The 14,927-nt window shown below is 38.9% G+C and overlaps 1 protein-coding gene across 1 annotated transcript in view; it reads left to right on the plus strand.

Moving 5' to 3' along the window:
- The window catches only part of ITGA2 (integrin subunit alpha 2), a 236,103-nt gene that overhangs the window by 212,453 nt on the left and 8,723 nt on the right, over positions 1-14,927 (plus strand). The window contains exon 28 of the mRNA XM_073622309.1: positions 5,708-5,797. Coding sequence (XP_073478410.1) covers positions 5,708-5,797 — 90 coding nt within the window. The remainder of the gene's footprint in view (positions 1-5,707; positions 5,798-14,927) is intronic.

The following is a 14,927-nucleotide window of genomic DNA, read 5'->3' on the forward strand; positions in this document are numbered from 1 at the left end:
GATAGACCATCGGACCAGTCCGGTCGAAAAGTCTGCTCGTGTGTACGCTGCATCACCTGCCCAAGAAGTGAATAGTGTCCAGGTGTACATGAAACTGGGGGGGGGGGTTCCTGACACCCATCCAATTCACATTTTATGTAAATAGGCCCCTCAATCAGAATATAGAGGATTGGTGTATCAATGATTCATATGGTGTTTCTATCCCTAGTCTATATGTAGACATTTCTGTCCATCTAGTTCTTGGCAATCTAATGCCGCGTACACACGGCCGGACTTGCGAACGGTCTAAATGCCGACAGAGAGATTTAGAACATGTTCTATATCTGAGTCTGTCGGAAATGCTGACAGAAAAAGTCCGATGGGGCATACACATTGTCGGAATGTCATGTACACAGGACGTTTTTACAACATCTCCTGAAAGATTTGACTTGACAGATAGTAACCCACGTTTAAAATGTCCATTTTGCCACGTTTACATGCCGCATTTAGCGGCGTTTTGCCGCGTTTGCTTTTAGAAGCGTTTAAAAAAAATCTTTTTTTTTTTCAAAATAGCCAAAAATGAAAAACGCCTGTAAACTAAATGCGGCTAAATGCGAGTTACCGTGTTTAGCCGCGTTTAGAGGCGTTTGACGCTTGAAATGCCTGTAAACTCAGCTTCTGAATGCATTTTTACCAGCAGCAGTGTACATGAGGCCTAATTGTTAAGGTTTTTTTGTACCTTGATCTTGTTCCTCCCCCAGCCTGTGATTGGACAGTGAAATGAGAAGCAGCAGACTGATCAGTTCATCTCTCATGCCCTCTCCTCCTATCAGCATGACTCCTGTTAAAGTCGGGTTTATTACAAAATTATACTCGCCAAGGTGGATAGAGTAATGATCCGATGCTGCACGTGTCTCCCGCTGCCTCTACACTGAGAACTGAGAGATCAAAGATCGCTGATCGCTCAGTACCCCCCTCCGCTCTGAGCAGAGAGTGGTGGCTGTCAGTCACCAGCTTTCTGCTCTGCCCCTCTAGCACTCACTGGAGCGGCAGGCTTTGCAGAGTGAGGAATTGGCTGGCTCAGTCTCCCAGTGGCTTTCTGAGAGGCTGAGCCAGCTGCGGGTCCACACTTCTGGGTGGATTCCAACTGTAACGTTGGGATCGATCCAGCGTCTGGACCGGCTGAGTAACATCAGCGGACAGTGGACTTTAGTCCGCTGTCAGCTGAAAACAGGTCACAGGAGTGCAGAATGAACTGCACTCCTATGTTCCATAGGAGAAGTAGGGCCAAAAAAGCTTTAGCCTTACTTCTACTTTAACACATAATCACTTTAGCACAACCAGTTACCTCCATGTGCTGGTTCTCCCTCTCCCAGTACCGTGGATTACAAGCAGCTGATACACTGTTTGCATTTAAAAAAAAATACATAGAATGGTGTATTTTTAAAAACAGAGCTGAATTATTGTGTGTCTTTTATATCTGCCTACAAGAACATATTTGGGGGGCACACCATACAATGCATTTAAATTCAAGATGGTGCTGTTGTAAGACCTACAAACAGTACAAAATATTTTACAGCGCACACATACAAGAATGACATTTCCTACAGGGCTAGTTAAAAACACCTGAACATATTCAAAAAATACGGGGGTTTGGTCACACTATATGGTCATATAGTGCTAAGCCCACTTACTGCGACAAAGTACCCCAAATTAGTGGGTCCTACTCTAGTAATAGAATGGAAGATCCTTTGTCTCAACCATGGGAGCTGAACTCCTCTATGTGGGAGAACTGAAAGGGATACATCCTAATCACTGGTGGCCACTAAATAGGAGGTAATGAGGAGGGGGAGGGGTGCTCCAGCCCAAAAACCTGGTCAGGGCCTATTACAACATACAAGAACATATTTGGGGGGCACACCATACAATGCATTTAAATTCAAGATGGTCATTCTTGTATGTGTGCACTGTAAAATATTTTGTACTGTTTGTAGGTCTTACAGCAGCACCATCTTGAATTTAAATGCATTGTATGGTGTGCCCCCCAAATATGTTCTTGTATGTTGTAATAGGCCCTGAACAGGTTTTTGGGCTGGAGCACCCCTCCCCCTCCTCATTACCTCTTATTTAGTGGCCACCAGTGATTAGGATGTATCCCTTTCAGTTCTCCCACATAGAGGAGTTCAGCTCCCATGGTTGAGACAAAGGATCTTCCATTCTATTACTAGAGTAGGACCCACTAATTCGGGGTACTTTGTCGCAGTAAGTGGGCTTAGCACTATATGACCATATAGTGTGACCAAACCCCCATATTTTTTGAATATGTTCAGGTGTTTTTAACTAGCCCTGCAGGAAATGTCATTCTTGTATGTGTGCGTTTTATATCTGCCTGACGTTTAGTTCTAAAAAACCTGAGTGTCATAGTTCTTAAGTAATAATCCAGTCTGTTATGCACCAGGAATTGGAATCCAAAGTCTTCAACTTTAGTATGTTGGCAATAGTGCAGAGGGAACAAAAGTGAAATACACTAAATCTGCAGCTTATGTGAAATGAGCCATAAGACAATTACCCAAATCTGCTAAATTACAGGTTATTTAAAAAGCGTAAAACAATACTAGGAAAATATCTGGTAATATGAGAAGAAATTACACTCACACTACCCAGTAGCTATCAAAGATGTATAATAGTTTTGAGAATTGTAGTCCTCCTAATGGCAAACTTATTACCTGGAATGGTTTTTATGGAGTGGATTTTGAAAATATGTTCCGTCATCGTCATCATCAGTATGTTGATCCTAGTGGAAAGAGGTCATAGGGACAGCAGAGCAACCCAAATTTCCTTTTGCCCGGTCATAAAGTCAAGCATTTCCAAAGCGCCTTAAAGTAGTTCTTCAGAAAAGGGGGGGGCTGTTCAGATCTGTGTAAAAGATTTGTTTTTTTCTAGATCGGCCATGTTGAGAGCCTGATTGGTGGGTGCTGCGTCTGATGTCTATTTTATTTAGTATATGGCAACATCCTGTTTTTTAGACATGTGCACAGCCAAAAAATTTGTTCATTTTCATTTCATTAGTTTATTTATTTTTTCGTTTTTCAGGTCATTCGTTATGATCGCAATTCGTAAATTCGTACATTCGTAAATTTGTACAATCGTAAATTCGTTCATTCGCACATTCGTAAATTCGTACATTCGTGAATTCGTACATTCTTACATTCATAAATTCGTAAAATCGTACATTTGTAAATTAGAAGATTTGTAAACTTGTAAATTCGAAATTTGAAAATCCAAAAATCCGAAAATTCGAAAATCTGAAATAGTAACTAACTATTAAATTAAAGGTATTGTAATTTCCTTTCAAATTTGACTGTCAGTGAACGTAACAAATATGAATTTATCCGAGGTTACGAATTATCCAAAACGAATGCTGCATCTAAACAAATGGAACGGAACAAATTAATAATAAATAATAATAATAAAACGTTTTTATTATTATTATTGTTATTATTATTAATTCATTACGTTCCATTCGTTTGGATACGGCATTCGTTATTTCGGATCATTCATAACTTCAGATAAATTTGTATGTGTTACGTTCACTAACAGCCAAATTTGAAAGGAAATTACAATACCTATAATTAGATAGTTACTAGTAATAGTTAAGTTATTATTAGTTAATTATTTCAGATTTCCGAATTTCCGAATTCACTAATTTACTAATGTATGAATTTACGAATGCACAAATTTACGAATGTACAAATTTGCGAATGTACAAATTTTTCAAATTTACGAATATTCGGAAAAATTCGTTAAACGGGTTTTCGTTAATTCGGATATTTCCGAATTAACGAATTTGTCGAAATTCGTTAAACAAATTCGGAACGAAACGAATTGCACATGCCTACTGTTTTTTAATCACACTTCATTTCAGATGAGACCCTAGGCTTCACACACACACAGGTGGAATAGTCTACCTCTTTATCAAATAACTTCCTTTTGGGAATTCACAAGGAGACAGAATATCTTCACAATTATCTGGACCACCTCTCTGTTAAATGTGTGTAGCACTAACCCCACAAGGGCTGCTGGTAATGTTGAGCCTGTTTTCCCCTGTGTAGCACACACAGCAATGCACACAGAATTGACCGCATTCTTCTGATGACTCAAAAGATCAGTCTAGGGCGGTGATGGCAAACTGTGGCACCCCCCGATGTTTTGGAACTACATTCCCATGATGCTCATGCAATCTGCAGTGTAGGCTTCACACACACAAGTGGAGTATGTGTATGTGAGTTAGAGACCTTAGATTGTAAGCTCCTCGAGGGCAAGGACTGATGTGAATGTACAATATACCTGTATATATTTAAAGTGCTGTGTAAATTGACAGCACTATTTAGATACCTATAATAAGTAAAATATGTAAAAGCATATTTGGCACATTAACCGCTTGCTGACCGGCTCACGCCGATATATGTCGGCAGAAGGGCACGTACAGGCAGATTAACGTACCTGTACGTTGCCCTTTAAGAAGCATTTTGCGGGCGCATGCATACCCGCGATCGTCTCACGGAGAGGAAGAACGGGGAAATGCTGATGTAAACAAGCATTTCGCCGTTCTGCCTAATGACATTGATCACCACTCCCTGTAATCGGAAGCGGTGATCAGTGTCGTGCCACACACAGCCCCTCCCCCCCACAGTTAGAACACATCTCTAGGACCCACTTAACCCCTACAACGCCCCCTCCTGGTTAACCCCTTTACTACCAGTCACATTTACACAGTAATCAATGCATTTTTAATGTTATTCTTCCTCCGCTTTGCTCCTACTTCTTCCTGCTCTGACCGGTACATCCCCGCATGGGAACATCCGGTAGTTCCTCAGCGACTACATGCTGACTTCTTCTCCAGGGCCTAGGCACTTGGCCTCCCCTGGATTCTCCTCCGGCTCCAGGGCTCCGGGATCTCTGAACTCCCGGGCCTCTGTGCCTAACTTGTGGACTCTGAATCCCGAACTTAATCTGCACCTCCTCCCAGAGCATGTGACCCCCCCTTTCATGAGAGACCTCCCCTTGACCATCGAAATTAACCATTGGTCAATCCTCTCACATGGGTTTCCTGCCACTCACGTCTCAGCCCATCCTCTCTTTTCAGCACAATCCACTGTCAAGCAGAGAAGGTATCCCTGAGCCCCCCTCTATTCTGATACTTCCAACCCTGAATCAACAACCAGGCCTAATAAAGAACACAAGTCTGGCTAAATTTGCCTGTCTCTATATCCTACACTATCAGAAAAATACTATAAAGCACCTACCTAAAAGTAGAGGGCACTACATATATATATTTTTGGGGATATTTATTATAGCAAAAAGTAAAAAATAATCTGTTTTTTTCAAAATTGTCGCTATTTTTTTGTTTATAGCGCAAAAAATAAAAACCGCAGAGGTGATCAAATACCACCAAAAGAAAGCTCTATTTGTGGGGAAAAAAGGATGTCAATTTTGTTTGGGAGCCACATCACACGACTGCGCAATTGTCAGTTAAAGCAACACAGTGCGGAATCGCAAAAAGTGCTCTGGTCTTTGGCCAGCCAAATGGTCCGGGGCTTAAGTGATTAAAATCCTACTGAAGACAATTGTATTGGCTGCCTAAATTAGTATTTAACAGTATGAAGCACTTTTTATAGGTAGCTCACCATGTAACTGTGAATATGTGTTTTTTCCCATGTATTTTCAGTCATCGTTCCAAACACTGGAGTTGGTAACAAGAGCAAAACTTGAAACTTCCAACCCTGAGTTATTTCTTGTCAGCAACGATGATTTACTGGTAAGAACCTTAAAAGGGCAAACACCCTAAAATGATGACTAACAGTTAAAATATATTAAAGTATGCATCTGACATCAATAAAATAAATGTGTTTTTTTTTTTCCTTGTCAAAAGAAGTTTATTGAGTATACAATGTTATAAAGATACATAAAGTAAGTTTACAAGGATCTATAAAGTAAGCTCATTGTTTTACAGTAGGGTTTATATAGGTAAATATCATGAAATTTCAAATATTAAACATTGGGTTCACGTAAACCTAAATTAAAGATATATATCATTTCCTTAGTTACTTTTGTATGTATTTAAATGATTTATACCTACTATACATATTGTTTACAAGTAGAGTGTATATAGGTCAAATAAATTTTGATAATGAGCTTTAATCGTAAGATGGAGAAAAGGAAAGAGAAAGAAGAAAAAGGGTTGAAAGGTAGAGGTATGGTCCACAAGGTTGTCCCGCTCGTCAGTTTATTATTCTTTTTAGTTCTCTTTGAAGCCTTAGAATGGGTGTCTCTGTAAGTCATTTAATCTGTTACCATGGCAACAGGACAGAGTCATTGAAGTTTGACAGGAACTGTTGTTTTATCCAAGGATGCCAAAGTTTTTCAAATTTTGGAATTTGATTTTGATCGATGGCTACCATCTTAGCATGGGACATTGTATTATTCATTCTGTGAATTGTTTCTGCTAGTACCAATGTAGGAGATTTCCATGCCTTGGCCACTGTTTGTTTTGCAGCCGTTATTAGTTGGATCATAAGTTAGAATTGAGAGAGTGTTAACCATTCCGGTTTTAGATTAAGTAAAGTTAAATATGGATCTGGTTGTATTATTTTTTTAAATATTTTAGATGCAATCACGAAGACTTCCTTCTAGAAGGTTTGGATTACTGGGCACGTCCACCATATGTGTAAATATGTGCCTATTTCTGGGCATCCTCGAAAACAAAGAGCTGAGGTATTAGGTGAATATTTTGCCACTCTAGCGGGTACAAGGTACCAGCGAGTTAGGACTTTATAATTTGTCTCCAGTGCTAAGATGTTGGGTGAAGATGACTTAGATGTGAGCCATATGTTAGACCAGTCCGTGTCTTCTAAAGTTCGTCCCAGGTCCTCCTCCCACCTCTGAACGTAAGAGGGTCTATTAAGATTTGGTACTCCATATAATTGATTATAAAGTGATGAAATTGTACCTTTAGCAAATGGATCTTTTGTACAGATTGATTCAAAAATGGATAATTGGGATAATGGTGTATCCCCCTTTAGGAATGGTGTATAGAAATTTTTGATTTGGAGATATCTAAATATCTCAGAGTTTGGTAGATCATATTTTTCTCTAAGCGATGGGAATGAAAGGAATGATTTAGATGCTATGAAGTCATTTAGTGTCTGAATGCCTGATGTTGTCCAAGCTTTAAAAGAATTTGGGTAGATCCATGCCGGATAAAAGGCCGGATTTCTGATAAAAGAAAGGAGAGGATTGTGTGGAGATTGTAACTGATATTTGGTTTTTAGTTTATCCCAGAGAGATAAGAAGTGTTTAGTTATGGGATTATGAATTTTAAAGCGGTCTTTAGGATCAAGCCATAATAAATTTGATATTAATAGAGGGTCATTTTCTGAAGCCTCTATAAATACCCATAATGGGATTTCCTGTTTTGCATGGTATTTGGACAGACTGGCCAAATGTGCCGCTCTGTAGTAGTTAGTAAAATTAGGGTATCCCAGGCCTCCTTTATTTTTGGGAAGATGTAGTGTGTGTATAGGTATACGTGGTTTAGAAGAGCCCCATATAAACGAAGTTGCTCTTTTTTGTACTATTCTCAAAAAATAGGAAGGAATTGGAATAGGGAGGACTCTGAATAGATAAAGCAATTTGGGTAGAATAGTCATTTTGATTGCATTAATCTTCCCCATCCAGGATAAAGGAAGTTGCGACCATTGTTTTATTAGATTTGTGATCTGTCTTAATACAGGAGGATAATTGGTTGAGAATAAGTCAGAATGAGAGGCTGTTAAATGAATTCCAAGATATGGGATTGATTTTTCTGCCCATGTGAATGGGAGTGCAGCCCTAGCCGGGATCAATTCCATGTTTGTGAGTGAAATATTAAGCACTAGGCATTTCTTAGGATTAATCATAAGGCCGGATAGGGCTGCAAATCCATCAAGAGCTGGTATTAAGTTAGGACCAGAGACCTGTGGTGATGATAGAAAAAGTAATATATCGTCTGCAAATATACATAATTTGTGTGTAATACCTCCTACTTCAATGCCAGTTATAGTTTGGTTTGTTCTGATATATTGGGCCATGGGTTCGAGTATAAGGGCAAATAATAAGGGAGATAATGGGCAACCCTGTCGGGTACCTCTTTCGATATTAAAGGCTTCAGATTTGTATCCAGCATATTTTATATAGGCTTTGGGTTTATTATATAATGCTTTGATCCATGTTAAAAAGTGGGGTCCAAAACCCCATTTTTGTAATGAATATTGCATATATTGCCAGGATACTGTGTCAAATGCCCTCGAGAGATAGAAAACATAAAGGGATTTTCCGTTTTTTAGCAATATGTGCCAATAACACTGCCCTGCGTATATTATCGCCTGCCTGTCTATTTGGCATGAAGCCTACTTGATCTCTATGTATTAATTTTCCTATAATGCTATTGAGGCGTTTTGCTATTATTTTTGCTAATAATTTAATATCGAGGTTTAACAGAGAGATAGGCCGATAATTCACACAGGAAGTATCATCAGAAAGGGGTTTTGGGATCATACAAACAATTGCCATTAGTGTTTCTTGCCGAAAAGAATGTCCATCTAGAAGTTTGTTAAAAGTTTCAGTGAGAATGGGAGAGAGTATTTCTGAGAATGTTTTATAGTATAAAGCCGAGTAGCCGTCTGGCCCTGGTCTTTTGTTAAGTTTTAGGTCTTTTATGGCGTTAGCAACTTCATCTATAGTTATAGGCTCATCCAAACTGCTTTTTTGATTCTGAGATAACTCAGGTAAGGTTATTTTTGAGAAGAAGGATTCAGCCTCTGTAGGATTAAATTCATTGTTTGTCTTGTATAAAGTTGCGAGATGTGAGTGAAATTTATGGACTATTTTAACTGGATTACAAGTGTAAACATTTTTTGATAATTTCAAACGTATTGGTTTGAAAGATTTGTTAGTTGAATTTAATGCCCGAGCCAAATATGTACCTGGTTTGTTTGTATTCATGTAGAAATTGTGTTTGGAGCGTTTGAGGGATTTATCAACTGACTCAGTGAGAAATAGATCGTATTCCAATCTAGATTTTTCCAGATGAGATTTTGTTCTCTGAGATGGATTATCTTGAAATGATATGTAGGCTGCATTAAAATTGAGTTCTAGTTTTTTTGCTAGATTTTTGCGTTCCCGTTTAAATAGTGCCATTTGTCTTTGTATTATACCACGCAAGACAGGCTTATGAGCTTCCCACAGTGTTATTGGGGAGATGTCTGTTGTATTATTAATTGATATGTATTCCTTTAAAGCTTGTTCAATGGCCATCTGATGTAGTGGGTGTTTGAGCATTATGTCCGGTAAGTACCACGTTGGGTCATGCGCTTTTGGTATGGCTGAGGCTATAGTAGTGTATACTGCATTATGGTCAGACCACGGAATCGGAATTATATCTGATGCAATCATTTCTGGTATCATTCCTATTGTTAGAAAAATATGATCTATTCTGGTGAAGGTTTGATGAGGGTGCGAGAAATAAGTGAATTTCTTTTTCATTGGGTTACTTTCTCTCCATGAATCTACCAGATTGTATTTGGAAAGAAGTTGAGAAAAAGGTAATCTAGAGGTTATTTTGGATGGTGTAAAAGGTGATTTATCTAGAAATGGGAGGAGGACCTGGTTCGAATCCCCACACATTATCACTGTTCCTATTTTGTGTGTATTAATCACTTGTAATATATGTGAGAGGAATGGTGTAGGTTGTTTGTTAGGAGCGTAGTAGGAAATCACCGTGATTGCTGTATCCATTATATAACCCATGAGTATCAGGTATCTACCTTCTGGGTCTTTAATTTCTGATGATAAGGTGAATGGTGTGGATCGGTGAAATGCAATTAGAGTTCCCCTTTGCTTGGTACAGGCAGAAGCCGTGTAAATTTGTTGATAATAAGGAGAAATATATTTTGGAGTAGAATCTTTGGTGAAGTGTGTTTCTTGGAGGCATACTATGTGAGCCTTCTTGTTATGGAAAGTACGGAAGGCTTTGGTCCTTTTTTGAGGGACATTTATTCCCTGAACATTCAGGGAAAGTATATTCAGTGGTGCCATGGCAATAGATCAAATAGTTTTGACTTACTTTTTGTTATGCAGAGCTGACTGCGCAGATCAACCTGTGTGGACTGAAGAGATGAATAGATAGAAAAGAAACCAGTGAATTCTGGAGTAAAGAGTAAACAAAAAACATATGAGATTAGATGATACATTGTATAAATTATTTTTTGCAAGTAATCACAATTTACCTGTGAAAGAGAATAAATATCTCTCTCAGGGGAATAAGTGCCTTCGTCACACTCCCACATAATATGGTTGGGAGAATGAGGAGGGCTAATGGGGGTACACGGATCTTCCGCTTACAGGAGAGAAGTGCTATGTCAAAAGACATCAAAATGATGTTTCATTAGTTGGAGTGCAGAATATAGTTTTTGTTGAAATTATTTATTCCAGGGTGGTTGTATATGGTTAGTCTTGCCCTAGGCTAAATAATTCAGTTAGAAAGGTACTGTTAATAACTTTGGTATTGATGAAGATAGTTTGAGTTATTTTGGGATTTTAACCCTTTTTAAAGTAAACAATTACATATTTTATTCATATGCAACTGTTTAGATATGTTAACTCATAAAATTGAGGTTGTATTGCTTCAGATTAGAATAAACAAAAACATAATTCTAGGAACTAGTTAGGTAATAATATATTTGTTTTAAGAAAAGAAAGAAAAAAAAAAAAAAAAAAGCTTCCATTACTTCTGGATTATTGAACATATTTGTCCTAAAAAGTAATAAATCTATTGTTATTACCTGATAATATATAACTGAACAAGAATTTCCTTATTTCACTTATATATTCTAAGGCTATATGAATCAGAAGTAATAAGAAATATAACTGGAATGTAACATGATCCCACACAGTGTGTGACTATCAGAATGCAGTTACATTCAGTTATAAATATAGGTTTTTTATAGAGAACCATCTCTTAGTATAATAAATGAAGAGATATCAGGAATTAGGATGTCAGTCCATTGAATCTTCTTGGTCCATGGATGATGTGGCATAACGGCCTCTTTTGTGAGAATGATGATTCCCATTTTGTTCTGGAATTTTCTGGGTGCTGCCTGAAGGTGAAGATGATGCCATTCTTCTGCGTGTGGGAGTGTTGCTGCTTGTGGGTTCTGTCAGATTTAATTTTAAAAGGGTTTGTTGTAGTTCATCTGCTGATCTGCTTCTGTAAATTGTACCTTGGTAGTTAAATCTGACTGAAAAGGGGAAGCCCCATTGATACATAATGTTGTGGCGTTGCAGTTCCATTAGTTGGGGTTTCATGGATCGTCTTTTAGTAATAGTAAGTTGGGATAGGTCAGCAAAAATTTGATAATTGTGTCCTTGAAAATTAAGTTCCTTTTTTTCTCTAGCAGCAATTAGTATTTGTTCTTTCGTTCTGTAATAATGAAATTTTGTGATTATATCACGTGGGGGTCCATCTTTCTTTTTGGCTGTGAGGGCTCTGTGTACTCTGTCCAGTTCTAAACGTTCAATAGGGATATCTGGCTTTAGTTCTTGTAATAGAGCAGTAATAGTAGATTGCAGGTCTGCCACAGTTTCAGGTATTCCCCTTATGCGCAAGTTTGAACGTCTGGCTCTATTTTCGTAATCTTCGAGCTTAGTTTGAAGTATTAAATTCTCTTTTTTTAATTGTTCCAATTCTGTTATATTTTCTTGAGTTGTAATTTCAATTTCATCCATTTTTATTTCTAAGGCTGCGGTGCGGTTTCCCAGCTCTCTTATTTCTTTGGTTAGGCTTTTTTGTTATTTGGTCTGAGGTTTGTTTTAAAGCCTTATGAAACATCTTTTCAAATTGTAATAATATTACTGGGGATACTGAGGAGGCTTGTGCAGAAGTTTGTGAGAGGATTTGTTCTGTATCTGACTCAAATGGAGAGTCTTGCTGTGACATTTTCTGTCTGTGAGAGCGCCCTGATGCTGTATCTTGTGAGGTGACTGGAGCTGCTTCAGCTGCAGTGAGTGCCTGTGAGCTCTTTGTGAGGTGATTTTTATTTCTGCCACGGTTTCCTCCCAGTACCATATTTCCTGCCCAAACTTTCACAGTTTGTTCCCTGGGGCAAAAAGGTTCAAATGGATACCTTTTGAGCCTGCAGGCTCCGCTTTGTCCTTCTCTTCTCTCCTCAGCGGTGTGGAGCTCTAACAATGCATGTCTGCTCCGCTAGGCTCCGCCTCCTGCCCCCCGTGTTTTTTTTTTTTTTTTTAATAAACGCAGAAGAAATCTTGTGTTCAGGAGTTATAGAGAACCATTAACTCATTATAGTTGAGCTACTGCGACTTTTAGCCCCCCCCCCCCTTTACACCTATCCAGTGTGCAGTCAATGTAATGGGCTGCCAATATACCAATACATGTCAAAAACAAGATGAATTTTTTCTATGCAGAATATCCCAATGCACAAATGGTTGTCATCTTTGCGTTGCGGTGTGCTGAAACCCATGTGCATTGAGCTGCACTGGCAAGGTGAATGGGATGCCAATTCCCAATGAATGACCTAGCAATGCACAGCAGCACATACTATGGTGTACTTTTAATAACCCGTGTTAAACTGGTGTTAAGTTGTGTTAAGCTTTATCACAGTGAATCAGGGTGGTAAATCCCTAAGAGGTGTTTAAGTGGTTAAACGTACACCATAATGTGTTACCAAGTAATGCAAAATCTATACATCTCACAATTGTATGGGTGAGTTTCTCCCCAAAACAGGAACACTGTAGTTGCACAAGCAATCCTGTTTGGGCCATTAGAGCAGGGAAGTGAAGGAGGAAGTCAGAAAAGCTGTACTTTCCAACTATATAGATTTTGAATAATTGCATGCTCTAGTCTAGGCTGATTGGGGGATTGTCCTCTAATATCTATGGCATCTAATGCCACGTACACACGAGCGGACTTTACGGCAGACTTGGTCCGGCAGACTTTTCGATGGACTTTCCGAATGAACGGACTTGCCTACACACGATCAACCAAAGTCTGACGGATTCATAGGTGATGACTTAAGACCGGACTAAAACAAGGAAGTTCATAGCCAGTAGCCAATAGCTGCCCTAGCGTCGGTTTTTGTCTGTCGGACTAGCATACAGACGAGCGGACTTTTCGACCGGACTCGAGTCCGTCGGAAAGATTTGAAACATGTTTGATTTCTAGGTCCGTCGAACTTTTGGGAAAAAAAAGTCCGCTGGAGCCCACACACGATTTAATTGTCCACCGGACCAAGTCTGCCGTAAAGTCCGCTCGTGTGTACGCGGCATAAGGAAACTGGTCATAGGAGAAGGATTGAGGCTATCTTTGCTGAAATGTCAGCTTCCATGTTTCTCTCGTGACTCAAATTGGTTGATTTACTAAAAGCAATTAAACGGTTCACTTTGCTAGGGAATTTTCACCAAAGCTTAGTGAATGAGGTGAAGCTTGGCTGACTTCCTTCAGCCGATCATTTTTCCTTTTCAATAATTTTTCAGAGGTAACAGTATAAGTCATAACACTAAATGTACAGTGAGATTTAAGAACCACAGGTAAAGTATGAACGTTCACTAAAAGCATAGGAAAAAATACAGGATTCGCTAACCGTGACAGTTGTGTATATACAAACATCTTCAAGATTAGTTGCAAAGTCAGATATGCAAGTACTGAAGTTTGAAGGGATATCCAGCTCACTTGCAAATGGTGGTAATGATGCTGAAGAGGAAGGAAAAAAGAAAAGTTTGAGGTTGGAGTTGGAGAGAAGCAATAGGAATAAATAAGGAGAGAGAGGGAATCCAAAGAGTGGGTGTGGGCAGGGGGTGGGGAAGGGTAAGAGGAGAGTTGGATAGGGGGACACCCAGGTTATAGATGGCAGCGTGTCGTAGGTTGTATGGTCACAGTTCCAGTAATCTGCAGTTAAAGTTTCTCGGGAGAAATGTTGTAATCCCGGGGTCCCAGACTGGATTTTGAGTATAGTGTTCTGTAGTCGGGCTGTCAGTTATTCATTGATCAGGGTCCAATGTACTCTAGTTTTAACCTCTGAGATGGGGATGTGTAGCGACAGCCAGGCTTTTGCCATCCAGTCATTTTTAAACTGATAGTTAGAAATGGGATCCCACTTAACACTGTCATCCAATCATATTTAAAGTGTTACTAAACCCACAACAGTAAAATTAGTCTGTATATGCAGTAAAGCATGCTTGTTATAATCATTGTGGAACCTAAGGGGTTAATCCTCTGTAATGTGTAAAAAGGTTATTGGCTCCTGTCTTCTCCAATCCCCCCCTTCTTCCATTGTCCCCAATCCATCTCCTGATAAAATAAAGCCTTTAGAGTCACTCTGCACCTGCTCATTTTGGTGTGATTTACTAGAGTTTTTTTTTCCTTGGGAGGGTGTATGTGATCAGTACTGTCCAGACAGGGTTCCTGCAGCCTCATAGGACAATCAGAGTAGAATGAAAACTCATCTTACAACCTTTAATCAGACATTGATAGAAATCTCAAGACTGCTATATACTGCTGATGACAAAAGGTATTTAGCAGGTTAGATTTACTAAAATAATAGCATTTCCATGTTCTGTGTACTGTGAAAGATCAGATTTACAGTAGTGAATGCAGGGTCCTGGGTTTAGTAACACTTTAAGAAAAAAAAAATGTTTTTCTTGCAAGTGATTGGATAGTTTGTAAGGTAAAATTGCACCAGAATCACTCATTTCTTGGAAAGATTCCTACGCATAGTGAAAAGTTCATTTGCCTTTTGTAAATCATTTGCCTTTTGTAAATCAACCCCAGAATGTAATTAGGTCATTTTGTTGATGACTTGAGACCTGTGGAGCTTCAATCTTTACTTCTCTTG

Source organism: Aquarana catesbeiana, linkage group LG01 (assembly GCF_042186555.1).
Source record: "Aquarana catesbeiana isolate 2022-GZ linkage group LG01, ASM4218655v1, whole genome shotgun sequence".
Lineage (NCBI taxonomy): Eukaryota > Metazoa > Chordata > Amphibia > Anura > Ranidae > Aquarana > Aquarana catesbeiana.